Below are 15,110 nucleotides of genomic sequence, written 5' to 3' on the forward strand. Positions count from 1 at the left end.
TGTTCTAGTCCTCTTCTCATGCCAGGATTACGTTCAAGAAGATGGAGAAACACTTCTTGGCATTTGCTGCCCTCTTTCTTTTCTTTCCCAATCCCTCTTTCCCCTCTCCTGGTTTTCTCACTCCAGATTCAGGAGCAGAAGATGTTGTCCAAAGCAATCGTGGATTTTCCGAAGGCAAAGAACTCTCTGTTGATGACCACGCAGAGGCCACTATTCAGGTGGATCGTGCAGGAGGGCGACGGACAGGCCACCTTCTTGGGTAAGGCTTAGTGGGGCATATTTTAACACCATCTTTCATCCTTTGAATATGCCTGCAATCCACGGAAGTTATTTATTTAATTACATTTCTATGCCACCCAATATGCGCTCTATGTGGGGCTGCCCTTGAAGCTGCTCCGGAAGCTGGAACTAGTGCAGAACGCTGCAGCTCGGCTGTTGTCCGGAGCTGCCCCTTTCCAGCGTGTAACTCCTCTGCTGAGGGAACTGCACTGGCTGCCTATTCGCTACCGGGCCAGGTTTAAGGTTCTTGTACTTGTGTACAAAGCCCTAAACAACTTAGGACCAGGATACCTGAGAGAGCGCCTTCTCCCTTACCAACCTGCCCGGTCACTGAGGTCATCCGAGGGCCTGCTCCTGGTGGTTCCACCTAGATCCATCCTCCGATTGGAATCCACCAGGGGAAGAGCCTTCAGCGTGGTGGCCCCCCTCTTGTGGAATTCCCTGCCTCTGGAGGTCAGGCAGGCGCCAACTTTGTACTCCTTTCAGCGCCTCCTGAAAACATCATTATTCCAGGAAGCCTTTCCTTAATGTCCAGCCATGAGTCACTGTATTTGCTTCTTTTAAAATCTGTTTCAAGTGTTTTATTCTGTTTTTATTTTCATTTTACCTTGTACACCGCTCCAAAATTTTTCAATGGGGAGCGGTATATAAATATTCTAAATAAATAAATAAATAGTCACAAAATGCAACATAAAATACGACATAAAATTAAAACGTTTAAAACTGCAGTATAAAAGTAAAACCAAAATAAAACCCAGCAGCAGTACAGAGGTTTAAAATACAACAACAGATTTAAAACAACAGAACTTAAAAGAGTACAATGGCTGGGAAAATAAGAAGGTCTTCACTTGGTGCCGTAAAGAGTACAATGGTGGAACCTAGGTGAGCCTCTCTGGGAAGCTCATTTCATAACTAGGGTGCCACAGCAGGAAAGGCCCTCTTCTTGGGAGCCACCTGTCTCACTTCCTCTGGCAGAGGCTGTTGGGGTGGGACTGTGGGAGATCTTCAGGTCGAGGCAGGTACATATGAGAGGAAACCCTTATGTTCTCCTTGAGCCTCTGTAAGGAGGAGACACTTCTCTTTAAAAAATTGAAATAGGTGTTTTATTTCCATAGGTTAAGACTTGGGCCTAATGATTAGGATATTGCACTATGATAGCGGTATATAAAAGGCAGGAGCCACACCAAGTAAGATATAGTGGTATGAAAATGGTATATGGTATGTGTCAATGGGCCCAACAGTTGTCAGTGCACTTCAATAATAATAATAATAATAATAATAATAATAATAATAATAAATAATGATAATATATTTATTTAAATAAATAAATCCCTCTTGATCGAGGCGGGGAACAACACCAAACGTAATATAATACATAAAATTAATTAAAAGAGCATATAAAACCAATACAATATTGAAATAACAATCACAGCATCTTAAAATTCTTAGGTTTAAAATTCATACCGCTATAAAAAAAAGTAGTGTATGGCTAGGGTGACCTTATGAAAAGGAGGACTGGGCTTCTGTAACTTTAACAGTTGCATAGAAAAGGGAATTTCTGCAGGTGTCATTTGTATATATGAAGAACCTGAGGAAATTCCCTCTTCATCACAGCAGTTAAAGCTGCAGGAACTATTCTAGAGTGACCAGATTTAAAAGAGGGCAGGGCACCTGCAGCTTTAACTGTTGTGATGAAGAGGGAATTTCACCAGGTGCTGGATGCATACAAATGACACTTGCTGAAATTCCCTTTTCAATACAACTGTTAAAGATACGTGAGCCCTGTCCTCCTTTTCCTATGGTCACCCTATGTATGGCTCCTGCCTTTTATATACTGCTTTCATAGTGCGATATCCTGCTTGGTGTAGATTAGGCCTTGATATGAATCCAAACCGGAAACTTTGAATTATGCCCAAAAGTATTGGAGAGAGAGAGAGAGATACTGTTGTCATGTAAGGACCTAAAATGCTTATGCAGTGTATAATACCTTCCCACTTTTATTGTCTTCCTCACAGGAAATGGAATGTTACTCAGAGGTAGTGATCCTGCTGGGATTTCTTCACTCTGTGCTGGACTGGAAAGAGCCCTTGTGAAGCCAGAACAGGTACAGGAATCATAGAATAGTAGAGTTGGAAGTGGCCTAGAAGGCCATCAAGTCCAATGGGAGACAAGAAGGGGGAAGCCTGGGTTTCTCCACCTCCTGCACATCCCGTTGGGCCTCAAAGACACGTCTTCTTTCCTTTTCCTTCTCTGAACTGTCCTGAAAGACTGCCACTAGCTTTGGATCTTGCAGGAGAACCTCCTTCCACATCACCTCTACTGTCTTTTACCATCTGCTAGAAGAAAACATTTTCTTTCTTCTTTCAGGGCCTCGTGAGCTTTGAGGAGGTGGCTGTGCATTTCACGGAAGAGGAATGGGCCCTGCTGGATCCGGGCCAGAGGGCCCTGCACAGGGAAGTCATGGAGGAGACCTGCAAGAACCTGGCCTCTCTGGGTAAGGCTCCCTCTTTGCCTTCTTGTAACAGAAGATGTGCTGTGCTGGATCATACCAAAAGCCTCCCCAGTCCAGCATGCTGCTTCTCATAGAGGCTGGAGGGATGCTTAGTAGAAGCTCAAAAGCAGGGCAGAGGTACAATAGTTTCCCCTGATGTTATTTTGCATCAGCTGGTATTGAAAGGCCTGCTCAAGTGACAGGAAGCCAGATTCCAGCTGGACATCAGGAAAAACTTCCTGACTGTTAGAGCAGTACGACAATGGAACCAGTGACCTAGGGAGGTGGTGGGCTCTCCCACACTAGAGGCCTTCAAGAGGCAGCTGGACAGACATCTGTCAGGGATGCTTTAAGGTGGCCTGACCTTCCTCTGTGTGCCAGTCTTTCAAGTAGTTGAATGAGAAGCAGATGGGAAGGAATAAATCCCCCTCCTGCAGGCCAAGCAGTAGGTGAGCCTGCCAGTGTAAACGACTGATCATCTAGTCCACTGTAACATAGGACTGTTTTGATGAAGTAACCCATGGAGCACCGAAAGTCCACAGGCCCAAGATCCGAGGAGGGATCAAAAGAGACAGGAGAAAACCCCACTTCCCCCAGGCGGAATTCTACCCCACTACTGAAATCATTTATTTATTTATTTATTCATTACATTTCTATACTGCCCAATAGCCGGAGCTCTCTGGGCGGTTCACAAAAAATAATTCTGTCTGTGTTATCGCCAGGGGAATTTGCAGAGGCAGCTGAGAGTTCTTCCATGGCAGGCAAAGCTCTGTGTGATGTTGAGCAGAGGCTACAATACAGAGGAATGGAGCAGGATGATGCTGAGGCCAGCCCACTGGACAATGTGCAGGTGAATGAAGAAAAGGGAAGACAGAATCAGACGTCACCATTTAGAGCAAGGGAAGAACCCAGTCAAAGCGCAGAATCTGTGAAAAGTGACCATCTAGACACAAAGGGAAAAACCCATAAATGTTTGGAGTGTGGAAGGAGGTTCAATAATAGCTTAGCTCTTAAAAGACATGAAAGAATTCATATCGGGAAGAAACCCTATGTGTGTATTGAATGTGGAAAAGACTTTAATGGGAGCTCAAATCTTACCAGACATAAAAGAATTCACTCAGGGAAGAAACCGTATGAGTGTAAAGCATGTGGAACGAGTTTCAATCAAAAATCGAATCTTACACAACATCAAAGGTGCCATACAGGGGAGAAACCCTATGAATGTGCCGAATATGAAAAGAAGTTCACTCGCAATTCAAGCCTTAAGTTACATCAAGTGTGCCATACAGGGGAGAAACCCTATAAATGTAAGGAATGTGGGAAAGGATTCAGTCAGAGCTCATCCCTTACCCAACATGAACGTATTCACACAAGAAAGAAACTCTGTAAGAGTAAAGAATGTGGAAATAACTTCCATCAAAGATTACACCTTACAGAACATCAAAGGTGTCATACTGAGGAGAAATCCTATCAATGTGCCAAATGTGGTTGGAACTTCAATTGCAAATCAGGGCTTACGCTGCATCAAATGTCCCATACAGGGGAGAAACCCTAGAAATGCAAGGAATGTGGGAAAGGATTCAGTCGAAATGGAGACCTTAAAAGGCATCAATACGTTCATTCCGGGGAGAAACCCCTTAAGTGTAAAGCATGTGGAAGGAGATTCAATCAAAAAGCATCCCTAGTATCTTATGAACGGTGCCATACAGGGGAGAGACCCTATAAATGTGAAGAATGTGGAACAAGCTTCAACTGCAAGTCAATCCTCACACAACATCAAATGTGCCATTCAGGGGAGAAACCCTATAAATGCAAGGAATGTGGGAAAGGCTTCAGACAGCTTGCAGCTGTTAACAACCATGAAAGAATTCACACAGGGGAGAAACCCTACACGTGTAAAGAATGTGGAAAGAGCTTCAGTCAGTCCTCAGCCCTTGGCAGACATGAACAAATTCACACAGGGTAGAAACCCAATAAATGAAATGAATATGGGAAGAGCTTTTACCACAGCTCAGCCCTTTCTGGACACGAGAGAATTCACAAATGAGAAAAACCTTAGGAACACTCAGCGTGCAGAAAACACCTCAGTCTGAGCTAACATCTTCTTAAACATCAAATAATTCGTACATGGAAGAGTCCTGATAAATGCTCAATGTGCGAGAAAAGGCTCGCTTGCATAGCAAAGCTTATAATATCAATGCCCATAACAAAGAGAGAGCATTAACTGCACTCATTCTAGAGCACTATTTGATGATGAAGCCAGTCTTAACGAATATGAGAATGCACAGAGTATAGAAACACTCTGGGTTTGTTTTTTTGTTTTTGTTTTGGAACGTGGTAAAATTTTCAGTCACTCCACACACCTTACGTTGAAAGATCCACATGTTTTCCCATTTGATTCTCACATTCTTAGAAAGTTATCAGCTAGGGCCATTGTTAAAGTGTGCTTTTGCATTTTAGAAGGTAATTTCATGAGGGCCTTTTTAGTGGATGTGTTATCTACCGTATGTGGAATTCAGGTTCTGTGCTTACCTGGCTGTATTAATTGTATGTTTTAGTGAATTTTTTTGTAAACCGCCCAGAGAGCTTTGGCTATGGGGCAGTATATAAATGTAATAAATAAATAAATAAATAAATAAAGTAAGTAAGTTTTAAAATCTCTTCACTGGCTGCCAGTTAGTTTCCGGGTGAAGTATAAAGTGTTGGTTATCACCTTTAAACCTCAAAAAAAACAAGATTATGGCAACCAGCTTGATTGATAACTGGCAAATAGAGGGAGAAAACGTGGAGGCAGTGACAGACTTTGTATTTCTGGGTGCAAAGATTACTGCAGACGCTGACTGCAGCCAGGAAATCAGAAGACGTTTACTTCTTGGGAGGAGAGCAATGACAAATCTTGATATAATAGTTAAGAGCAGAGACACCACACTGACAACAAAGGTCCGCATAGTTAAAGCAATGGTATTCCCCGTAGTAACCTATGGCTGCGAGAGCTGGACCATAAGGAAGGCTGAGCGAAGGAAGATAGATGCTTTTGAACTGTGGTGTTGGAGGAAAATTCTGAGAGTGCCTTGGACCGCAAGAAGATCAAACCAGTCCATACTCCAGGAAATAAAGCCAGACTGCTCACTTGAGGGAATGGTATTAAAGGCAAAACTGAAGGACTTTGGCCACATAATGAGAAGACAGGATACCCTGGAGAAGAGGCTGATGCTAGGGAAAGTGGAAGGCAAAAGGAAGAGGGGCCGACCGAGGGCAAGATGGATGGATGATATTCTGGAGGTGACAGACTTGACCTTGGGGGAGCTAGGGGTGGCGACGGCCGGCAGAAAGCTCTGGCGTGGGCTGGTCTATGAAGTCACGAAGAGTCGGAAGCGACTGAACGAATAAACAACAACAATCACCTTTAAAGCCCTACATGGTTTGAGTCCAGGCTACCTGCGGGATCGCCTTCTCCCGTACAATCCACCCAGCATACTCAGGTCCTCTGGGAAGAATTTACTCCAGTCAACAAAAACAAGGCTGACAACTATTACCCAGAGGACCTTTTCCTCTGCCGCTCCCAGTTTGTGGAATGGCTTGCTGGGAGAGGTTCGTCAACTTAATAGTCTTCCAGAATTTAAGAAAGCCATAAAGACTGATCTCTTCCGGCAGGTCTACCCACTTGAATTTTAAATTTGCCTTTTAATGATGTGCTGCTTCTAGTGATGTATTGGTTTTAAATGTTTTAATTAGTTGTATGATGTTTGCATTTGTGTTGTGCCCCACCTCGATCCAAAGGGAGAGGCGGGTAACAAATAAAATTATTATTATTATTATTATTATTATTATTATTATTATTATTATTATTATTATTATTATTATATAAATATAAGTACTTGAAGAGTGCTATCATGTCTCCGCTCAGTCTTCTCTTCTCAAGGCTAAACGTGCCCAGTTCTTTCAGTCACTCCTCAGAGACTTCTTACTGTTTTGCCTGTTACACCAATAAAACTTGAATTGGTTTTGTTTTTGATATGGTTCTGGATTAATGGTCACTCTTTTCACTGGATGGAGGGAACCTTTGGCCCTCTATGTACTGATGAACTACTACTCTCATTGCCTTTCACCATTGCCCAGGCTGGCAGGGGATGATGGGAAATAGAGGCCAACAACATGTGGTGGGCCAGAGATTCCCCAACCCTGCTATAGACCACTCTGATGGTCTATTCTTTTGATCATGGGAAACTGTTTGATAGATCTGGAAGAATCTACTTTCCCACTGACCATTTTCCTCTCATTTAGTCAAAGCACCAATTGATTGAGTTTGTTTCCTGGTATGAGGATCTGTTTCTCTCTGACAAGTTTTCTCTTTTGATTCCTTCAGGCGATGGGAAGGACCAACAACAGATAAGTAAAATGGAAGAAAAACGGAAATGGGGGAATGAAATCTTGGTTCCTCGAGAAGCTGACTTCCATGAAATTCTGAAAGTGGAGCAACAGCGTGAAGGAAACATCAGGAATATTAACGGCACGGAGAAACTGTTAGAATATACTGCGTGTGAAAAGAGCTTCTTTCAGCAGATGTATTGTAAGGTATATCAAAGAATACAAACGGAAGAAAAAACATATAAATGTGAGAAGTGTAAAAAACAATTTAGTCATAGTTCAGACTTTAACTTGCATCAAAGACTCCACACTGGCAAGGAACCCTTTAAATGCTCTGAGTGTGGAAAGACTTCCAGTCGTAGCTCAGACTTTAAATTACATCAAAGAATCCACACAGGTGAGAAACCCTATAACTGTTCAGCATGTGGCAAGAGCTTCAATCAGAGCGCACATCTTAAAAGGCATCAAAGAATCCACACAGGCGAGAGACCTTATAAATGCTCTGAGTGTGGAAAGTGTTTCAGTGAGAGTAAAAGTCTTAAAGAGCATCAAAGAATACACACAGGTGATAAACCCTATAAATGCTCAGAGTGCGGAAAAAGTTTCAGTCGTAGGAGGAACGTTAAATTACATCAAAGAATCCATACAGGTGAGAAGCTGTATAAATGTGCGGAGTGTGGAAGGAGTTTCTGTAATACTGGAAGCCTTAAAGAGCATCAGAGAATCCATGTAGAGAAACTGTATACATGCTCTGAGTGTGGAAAGAGTTTCAGACATAGCATAAAACTTACCATACATCAGAGTATACATTCAGGTGAAAAGCCCTATAAATGTTTGTTGTGTGGAAAGAGCTTCCATCAGAATACACACCTTAAATCACATCAAAGAAGCCATACAGGCGAAAAGCCCTATAAATGTACTGAGTGCGGGAATAATTTCAGTGAGAGCAAAAGCCTTAAAGAGCATCAGAGAATCCACACAGGTGAAAAGCCGTATAAATGCTTTGAGTGTGGAAAGAGTTTCAGCCGCAGAAGAAACTTTAAAATACATCTAAGAATTCATACAGGGGAGAAGCCGTATAAATGTTCTGAATGCGAAAACTGTTTTAGTAACAGCGGATGCCTTAAATCGCACAAAAGAATTCACACAGGAGAAAAACCCTATAAATGCTATGAATGTGGAAAGAGCTTCATTAGGAGCACACACCTGAAAAAACATCAAAGAACTCACACAGGGGTAAAGCCATATAAATGCTTAGAGTGTGGAAAGTGTTTCAGTACTAATAGTGTCTTTAAAGTGCATCAAAGAATTCACACAGGTGAGAAACCCTACAAATGCTCTGAGTGCAGTATGAGTTTCATTTGTAAAAGAAACCTTAAAGTGCATCAAATAATTCACACAGGGGAGGAACCATATAAATGCTCTAAGTGTGGTAACAGTTTTGCTGATAGCAGAGCCATTAAAGAGCATCAAAGAATTCACACAGGTGAGAAGGCCTATACATGCTCAGAATGTGGAAAAAGCTTCAATCGAAGCACACATCTTAAGAGACATCAAAGAATTCATACAGGTGAGAAGCCCTACTTCTGCTCCGAGTGTGGAAAAAGTTTTAGTCAGAGTGAAAGCCTTAAAAAGCATAAAAATGTCCACACTGGTGAGAAGCCTTATTTATGCTCAGAATGTGGAAAGAGTTTCAGTTATAGTTCACATCTAAAAACACATCAAAGAACTCACACAGGCAAGAAGCCCTATGCATGCTCTGTGTGGAAATAATTTTAATCACAGCGGAATCCTTATAGTACATGAAAGAATCCACACAGGGGCAAAGTTGTATAAATGCTGTGTGTGGGGAGAGTTTTAGTCATAGTGTAACCGTTAAATCACATCAAAGGATTCATACAGGGGAGAAACCCTATAAATGCTCAGAATACGGAAAGTGCTTTTGCTGCAGCACAGACTTTAACTCACACCAAAGAATCCATACAGGTGAGGAAACGTATAAATGCTTATTGTGCGGAAAGAGAGTCAGTCGGAATACGCAGCTTAAAACACACCAAAGAATTCACTCGGGGGAGAAGTCCTATGAATGTTTAGACTGTCAGTGCTGAGAGTATGGATAGCACTTGCAAAGAATACTTACAGAGAGAAATTCTGTAAATCCTAGCAATGCCTGGAATGTGGGAAGACCTTTAGGGGCAGTGCACTGCTTCGTTTTGAAAGATTCAGATAGAGGAGACAGCATATAAAGAAATAGAGTTTATTTGACCGAGCAAAAATTAGTAACAAAGAAAAGATTCACACAAGGGACCAGCTATATTGAGGCCCAAAATATGCCAGCCAGTTCCATTAGCACAGGTGATTGGGGGCAACAGAGATCAGTTTGTGCCAGCATTTTGCAAGATATCAGAGTAGTGCCAGCCTGGTCAATTGTGATGAATGCACTTTATTGTCATAGTGACTATGTGAGTGCGAACTGTCCTCAGGAGAGATGCCTGTGTACCACTAGCTATGCAAGGGCAGTGGAGGCTGGTGGCTCTGATGTCGGTGGGGCTGTGATTCCATTCTAGGTTTCAGTCAGAACCAACCACACCACTAGAGGAGCTATGCAAGTTGCAGAAACTAAATTGGGTAGCTCTGATAGGTCCGAGTTATACCATTTGGGCAACTGTGGGAAGACGTCTGCCGCTTGAGTATACTTGAGGAAGAAGAGGGGTATCTTTTTCATTCAGATTATAAAATGCAAGGGCAGTTCCCAGTCACCGAGTTGTTTGAATGTTGTTGTGCATTTATAAGGCTGTATTATAAACAACTTTTTTTAAAAAAAATGGGAAGCAGTCTATAAAATAAATAAACCAATAATGAGGGCCGGCTCAAAGTGTTCATAGAATCATAGAGTTGGAAGGGGCCATTTAAGGCCATTGAGTCTGACCCCCTGCTCAATGCAGGAATCCACCTTAAAGCATCCCTGACAGATGGTTGTCCAGCTGCCTCTTGAAGGCCTCTAGTGTGGGAGAGCCCACAATCTCCCTAGGTCACTGGTTCCATTGTCGTACTGCTCTAACAATCAGGACATTTTTCCTGATGTCCAGCCAGAATCTGGCTTCCTGTCGCTTGAGCCCATTATTCTGTAGCCTACACTCTGGGATGATCAAGAAGAGATTCTGGCCCTCCTCTGTGTGACAACCTTTCAAGTATTTGAAGAGTGCTCTCATGTCTCCCCTCAGGCTTCTCTTCTCCAGACTAAACATGCTCAGTTCTTTCAGTCTCTCTCCATAGGGCTTTGTTTGAAGGCCTCTCACCTGGATCCCTCCCTCAGTGACCCTACCTTTTCACTGCCATTGTCACCAACTGCTTTTGCTCTGCTTCTTCATTCCCATCATTCCTCCCACTTGTTTGCTTGACAGGGAGGGAGCTGGTGAGCGAGTAGGCCGTGGCATCTGCTCCTCCTCCTCGCCACAACCATTATATTCTCAAGATAAATCACTTCAGATCACCCTTCCCCAACTTGGTGCCCTCCAGATATATTGGACTGCAATTCCCAGCAGATCTGGAACAGGACAGTGATGTGGTGAGGGGGTGTTGACTCTTTGCTCCCTCCTGATTGGGATCCCCACTCCCCACACACACACCTGCTATGTGGAGTGGGGGGAAAGATTCCTATAATCCAATTCCCCACCCAGATGCAGAAGGCGTCTCATCTAACTTTGGCCCTAAGAAGGGGTCTGGAATCAAAGCCCTATGAAGAGAGAACCGGGCATGTTTAGCCTTGAGAAGAGAAGACTGAGGGGAGACAGGATAGCACTCTTCAAGTACTTGAAAGGTTGTCACACAGTGGAGGGCCAGGATCTCTTCTCGATTGTCCCAGAGTGTAGGACATGGAATAATGGGATCAAGTTCCAGGAAGCCAGATTCCGGCTGGACATCAGGAAAAACTTCCTGACTGTTAGAGCAGTACAATAATGGAACCAGTTACCTAGGGAGGTTGTGGGCTCTCCCCCACTAGAGGCCTTCAAGAGGCAGCTGGACAAGCATCTGTCAGGAATGCTTTAGGGTGGATTCCTGCATTGAGCAGGGGGTCGGACTCAATGGCCTTATAGGCCCCTTCAAACTCTACCATTCTATGAAGAGGCATTCCTGCCTGTGCACAGGGCATTGTTCTTTTAATAAGATGTGGGATTGTAAGTTGTAATTTTGTAAACCGCCCAGTAGAGCTTCGGCTATTGGGCGGTATAGAAATGCAATAAATAAATAAATAAATAAATAAATAGTAATCAACTTTGTAAAAATGCTGCCCAATTCATGAGGGCACTGTCTATTTGCCTATTTGCCCCTTTCCTGTTTTGCATTGGGGTTCTTCCTCCCCCTTTTGTGGTTTGTTGCTGTTGTTTTTAATGTATGGTTATTAATTTCTGTGGAGAGCATTTGGCACAGTGAGGAAAGCACTAAAGGGAGCCTTTGGGCAAAGCACCCTCAATGGCCCCCTTTCCTCAGTAAGTCCACCTTCTTGCTGCCGTCGTCGTCAGCTGCTCTTTTTCCTTCTCTTTCCCATCATTCCTCCCACCTGCTTGCTTGACAGCGAAGACATGGCTTTTAAACAAAGCCTTTGATGGCTAAATTCACCAAACGTAGTTTTAATTGGTTTTACAGTTTTAAAATTCTATACTGGTTTTAGCTTATTCACGGTTTGTTTTTAGCTGTGTATATTTGTTTTATATTGTTTGTATGGTTTTTGTCTGTACGCTGCCCCTGAGATCCTTGTGATATTGGGTGGGATACAAATGTTTGACTAAATAAATAAATAAAGCCAGTGAGCATGTAGTCTGTGGCATCTGTTGTTGAACAAGCTGGTTGTCATGGTGAAGAGGAACAACTCCAATTGGCTCTTCTCAATTGGCCTCTTCGGGGATGTGGGCCCTTGGCCCAGTGCCCAACCAGGCCCACCCTTGACAACTTTCCTAGGCATGCGACCGTGTCTGCCTTTTACTGGCTTGCAAAAATCCTCTGTCTCCTTCCTCACTCGCCCTTTTCCACTCTGCTGTACTTGCCAAAGGCATGTCATTTGCAAACCCATCCACCCCCACACAGGTGGGTAGGGAAACCTTCATGGTCCCCCCCCCTCCCAGAAGGAAAAATAGTGGGCCCTAAGAAAGAAGATGGGGCTGGTTTCTAAATTGGCACCAACCTGTTAGATCCCCTCATCTGAGAAGGAAACAGCCTGTAATTATTTATTCATTTATTTGTTTCGGACGTGTAAATGCCACCCTTCAATCAAATTCTCAGAGGAGTAGCCATAAAATGGATTCTTGTTTCTCAGGGCTCATCTACACCAAGCAGATATTCCACTATGAAAGTGGTACGAAAGCAGTATATAAAAAGGCAGGAGCCACACTACTGTTTTACAGTGGTAGTGAAGTTCACAGATGACTGTTGGGGCCCATGGACTCATACCATATACCGCTTTCATAGTGTTATATCCTGCCTGCTGTAGAGGTGTCATGGGCCCCAACAGTTGTCAGTGCACTTCAGTACCACTATAAAGCAGTAGCGTAGATCCTGCAGTGGATTTCAATATCACTATATAGCAGTACTGTGGCTCCTGCCTTTTATATACCGCTTTCATAGTGGAATATCCTGCTTGGTGTAGATGAGCCCTCAGTCTTTCGTTTCCTCGAAACACTGGTTCGCCCCGCCTATCTTACGGGGCTCTTCGAAATCAGTTTGGCTGATGGGATTTTATATATTTAATATGCAGACAACTAGCACAGCAGGGAGAGCTGTGCCAGAACCGTTTTCCTTTGCTTGCTAGTTTTCTAATGGCAGGGACATTTTCTCCCCCAACAGAAGGGAGCATTTAAGAATGGTACACGCCCGCAGCCCGCCCGCCCCAGTTTGAAGGATGTTCCCATTAGCTAGTTGGGTAGATCTGGCTCCTGCAACTTATCCCATAACCTTTCCCCTCCCTCTCCACCAGCCTGATATTTTCATGTGGTCATCTCAATATCCAAGAACTTCTCATGTTCATCCCAAACTCCCTGCTCTGCTCATACGCTCACACAATTCATTGATGGAAATCAGTGTTTAAAAATATCTGTGTAATGAGGGAGTGACTCTGAGCACATGCAGAGTGCTCCCATCTAAGGGGAACCACCTTTTCCTTTAAATCAAGGGTGCAGAATGTAAAGATTGGGCTGAACCATTGAGCCAGAGTGGCACAGTGGTTAGTGATGGATTGGGACTCAGGAGATCTGGGTTCTAGTCCCCACTCAGCCATGGAAACTCACTGGGTGACTTTGGGCCAGTCACAGATTCTCTGCCCAACCTACCTCACAGGGTTGTTGTTGCGAGGATAAAATGGAGAGGAGGACCATGTGAGCCGCCTTGGGTTCCTTGCAAGAGGAAAAAGAGTGGGATATAAATGTAGGAATAAAAATTAAATTAAAAAGTAACGTCTTAGGCCAATCCTTACACAGAACCTCAGGCCTAGGGGAAAATCCAGTCCCTCCTTGCCAGGTGGAAATATACAGAGCAGTTTCTGGATTGAAAATAAGTTTTGCCGACAGCAGCAGTGGTATAACAGAGCCAGGGGCTCACAGGGATGCCGCCCTGGCCCCTATTTATTAGCAGGGTCACTGTTGCCATCTGTGTTTGACTACAACTCTTATCATCCTTGGCCATACTGACTGGGGCTGGTGGGAGTTGTAGTCCAAAACAACTGGAAAGCACAAGTCCGTTCCCCCACTTCAGAAAACGTAAAACCCAATGCTAAGCAAAGGAGGAGAAAGTTTCACATGAATCTGTGTTGAATCAGTATCAAAGTGTTTTCGCCCCCTCTGCCCACAAAAATACACGTGTTGTTTTTTAAAAAAACTTTTTAATGAATTTGTTTTAAAAGAACAAGAAAGTCAAAGTAAGCCAAGAAGAAAGCAAAGGCTGTAGCTTCCATGTGAGCGGTTACATAATAAAGTGGCAACTCCAAGGATGTATTCTGTCCATCACGGTTTTTCAAAAATTAAACCAGGTTTTCTTGAGAGATGTTTCCTTAAACCTGTGTGACAGTTTTGTTGCAGCTTGATGTTCCCGATTCACATAAGAGCTGGGAAGCCAAATGCAACAGCCCCTCCCTGTGGTGGAGTGCCAGCAATGGGCATTCTGAGGTACACTGCTTGTGAACATGGGGGCTCCATTTAGCTAACAATCCTTTTAATAGCAAACTCAGGTGCTGAGTGCCAACAACTATATATCTGAAATTGGGCCAATGAAAAACAAAAAGGGGGCATCAGCATACTCACAGGAACCTCGACAATGGCCACCTTCCCCCCCAAAAAATCCTTAGAAAAACAGCCCAGTGAGAACTGAACATACTCAATAGCCACAGAATGCTGCATGTCTGTTGCAGAGAAGAAGAAATGCAAAAACAGAATGGCAGATCCCTTCTTGTCTTGACTAATAGCTATGGCTAGAACCATCTTCCACCAATATATTGAATTTCCTATCAATGGTTACTAGCCGTGACGGCTATATAGTTCTTCTAGTTATGATAGCTATATGTTACATCCAGTATACCTCTGAACACCAGTAGCTGGGGAACATGGGCAGAAGAGTGCTGTTGCGCTTGGGTCTTTTTTTTGTGGGCTTCCCATAAAGCTGAGTTGGCCACTGTATGAACAGAAGGCTGGACTAGATAGGCCTTTGGTCTCATCCAGCAGGGCTCTGCTTCTGTTCCTTTTAACCCATCTAAGTGAGTGGCCATCATCACTGAACTTCCTCCATCTGTCAATGACAAATACTCCCCCCCCCACTGATTCTTTTGAGTTCTGATACAAAAAGAACATCAAAAACACACAAAACTAAGCAAGAATGATCAATCCCGCTCCCTTACAAAAGAAACCACTCCTTTACCAGCAACTATGCAGCCACAAGTGTCTAAATGTCTAACTTATTCATTTTTAACGCCGTCTTCTATTTCTTTTTA

General features: G+C 43.5%; 1 protein-coding gene across 1 annotated transcript in view; it reads left to right on the forward strand.

Annotated features, from left to right (window-relative positions):
- The first annotated feature begins 232 nt into the window (after positions 1–232).
- LOC134396195 (zinc finger protein 883-like) overlaps positions 233–15,110 on the forward strand; it is a 162,393-nt gene continuing 147,515 nt past the window's right edge. The window contains exons 1-3 of the mRNA XM_063122601.1: positions 233–259; positions 2,295–2,383; positions 2,647–2,773. Coding sequence (XP_062978671.1) covers positions 2,303–2,383; positions 2,647–2,773 — 208 coding nt within the window. The 5' untranslated portion in view covers positions 233–259; positions 2,295–2,302. The remainder of the gene's footprint in view (positions 260–2,294; positions 2,384–2,646; positions 2,774–15,110) is intronic.

This window comes from Elgaria multicarinata, chromosome 3, assembly GCF_023053635.1.
Source record: "Elgaria multicarinata webbii isolate HBS135686 ecotype San Diego chromosome 3, rElgMul1.1.pri, whole genome shotgun sequence".
Classification (NCBI taxonomy): Eukaryota; Metazoa; Chordata; class Lepidosauria; order Squamata; family Anguidae; genus Elgaria; species Elgaria multicarinata.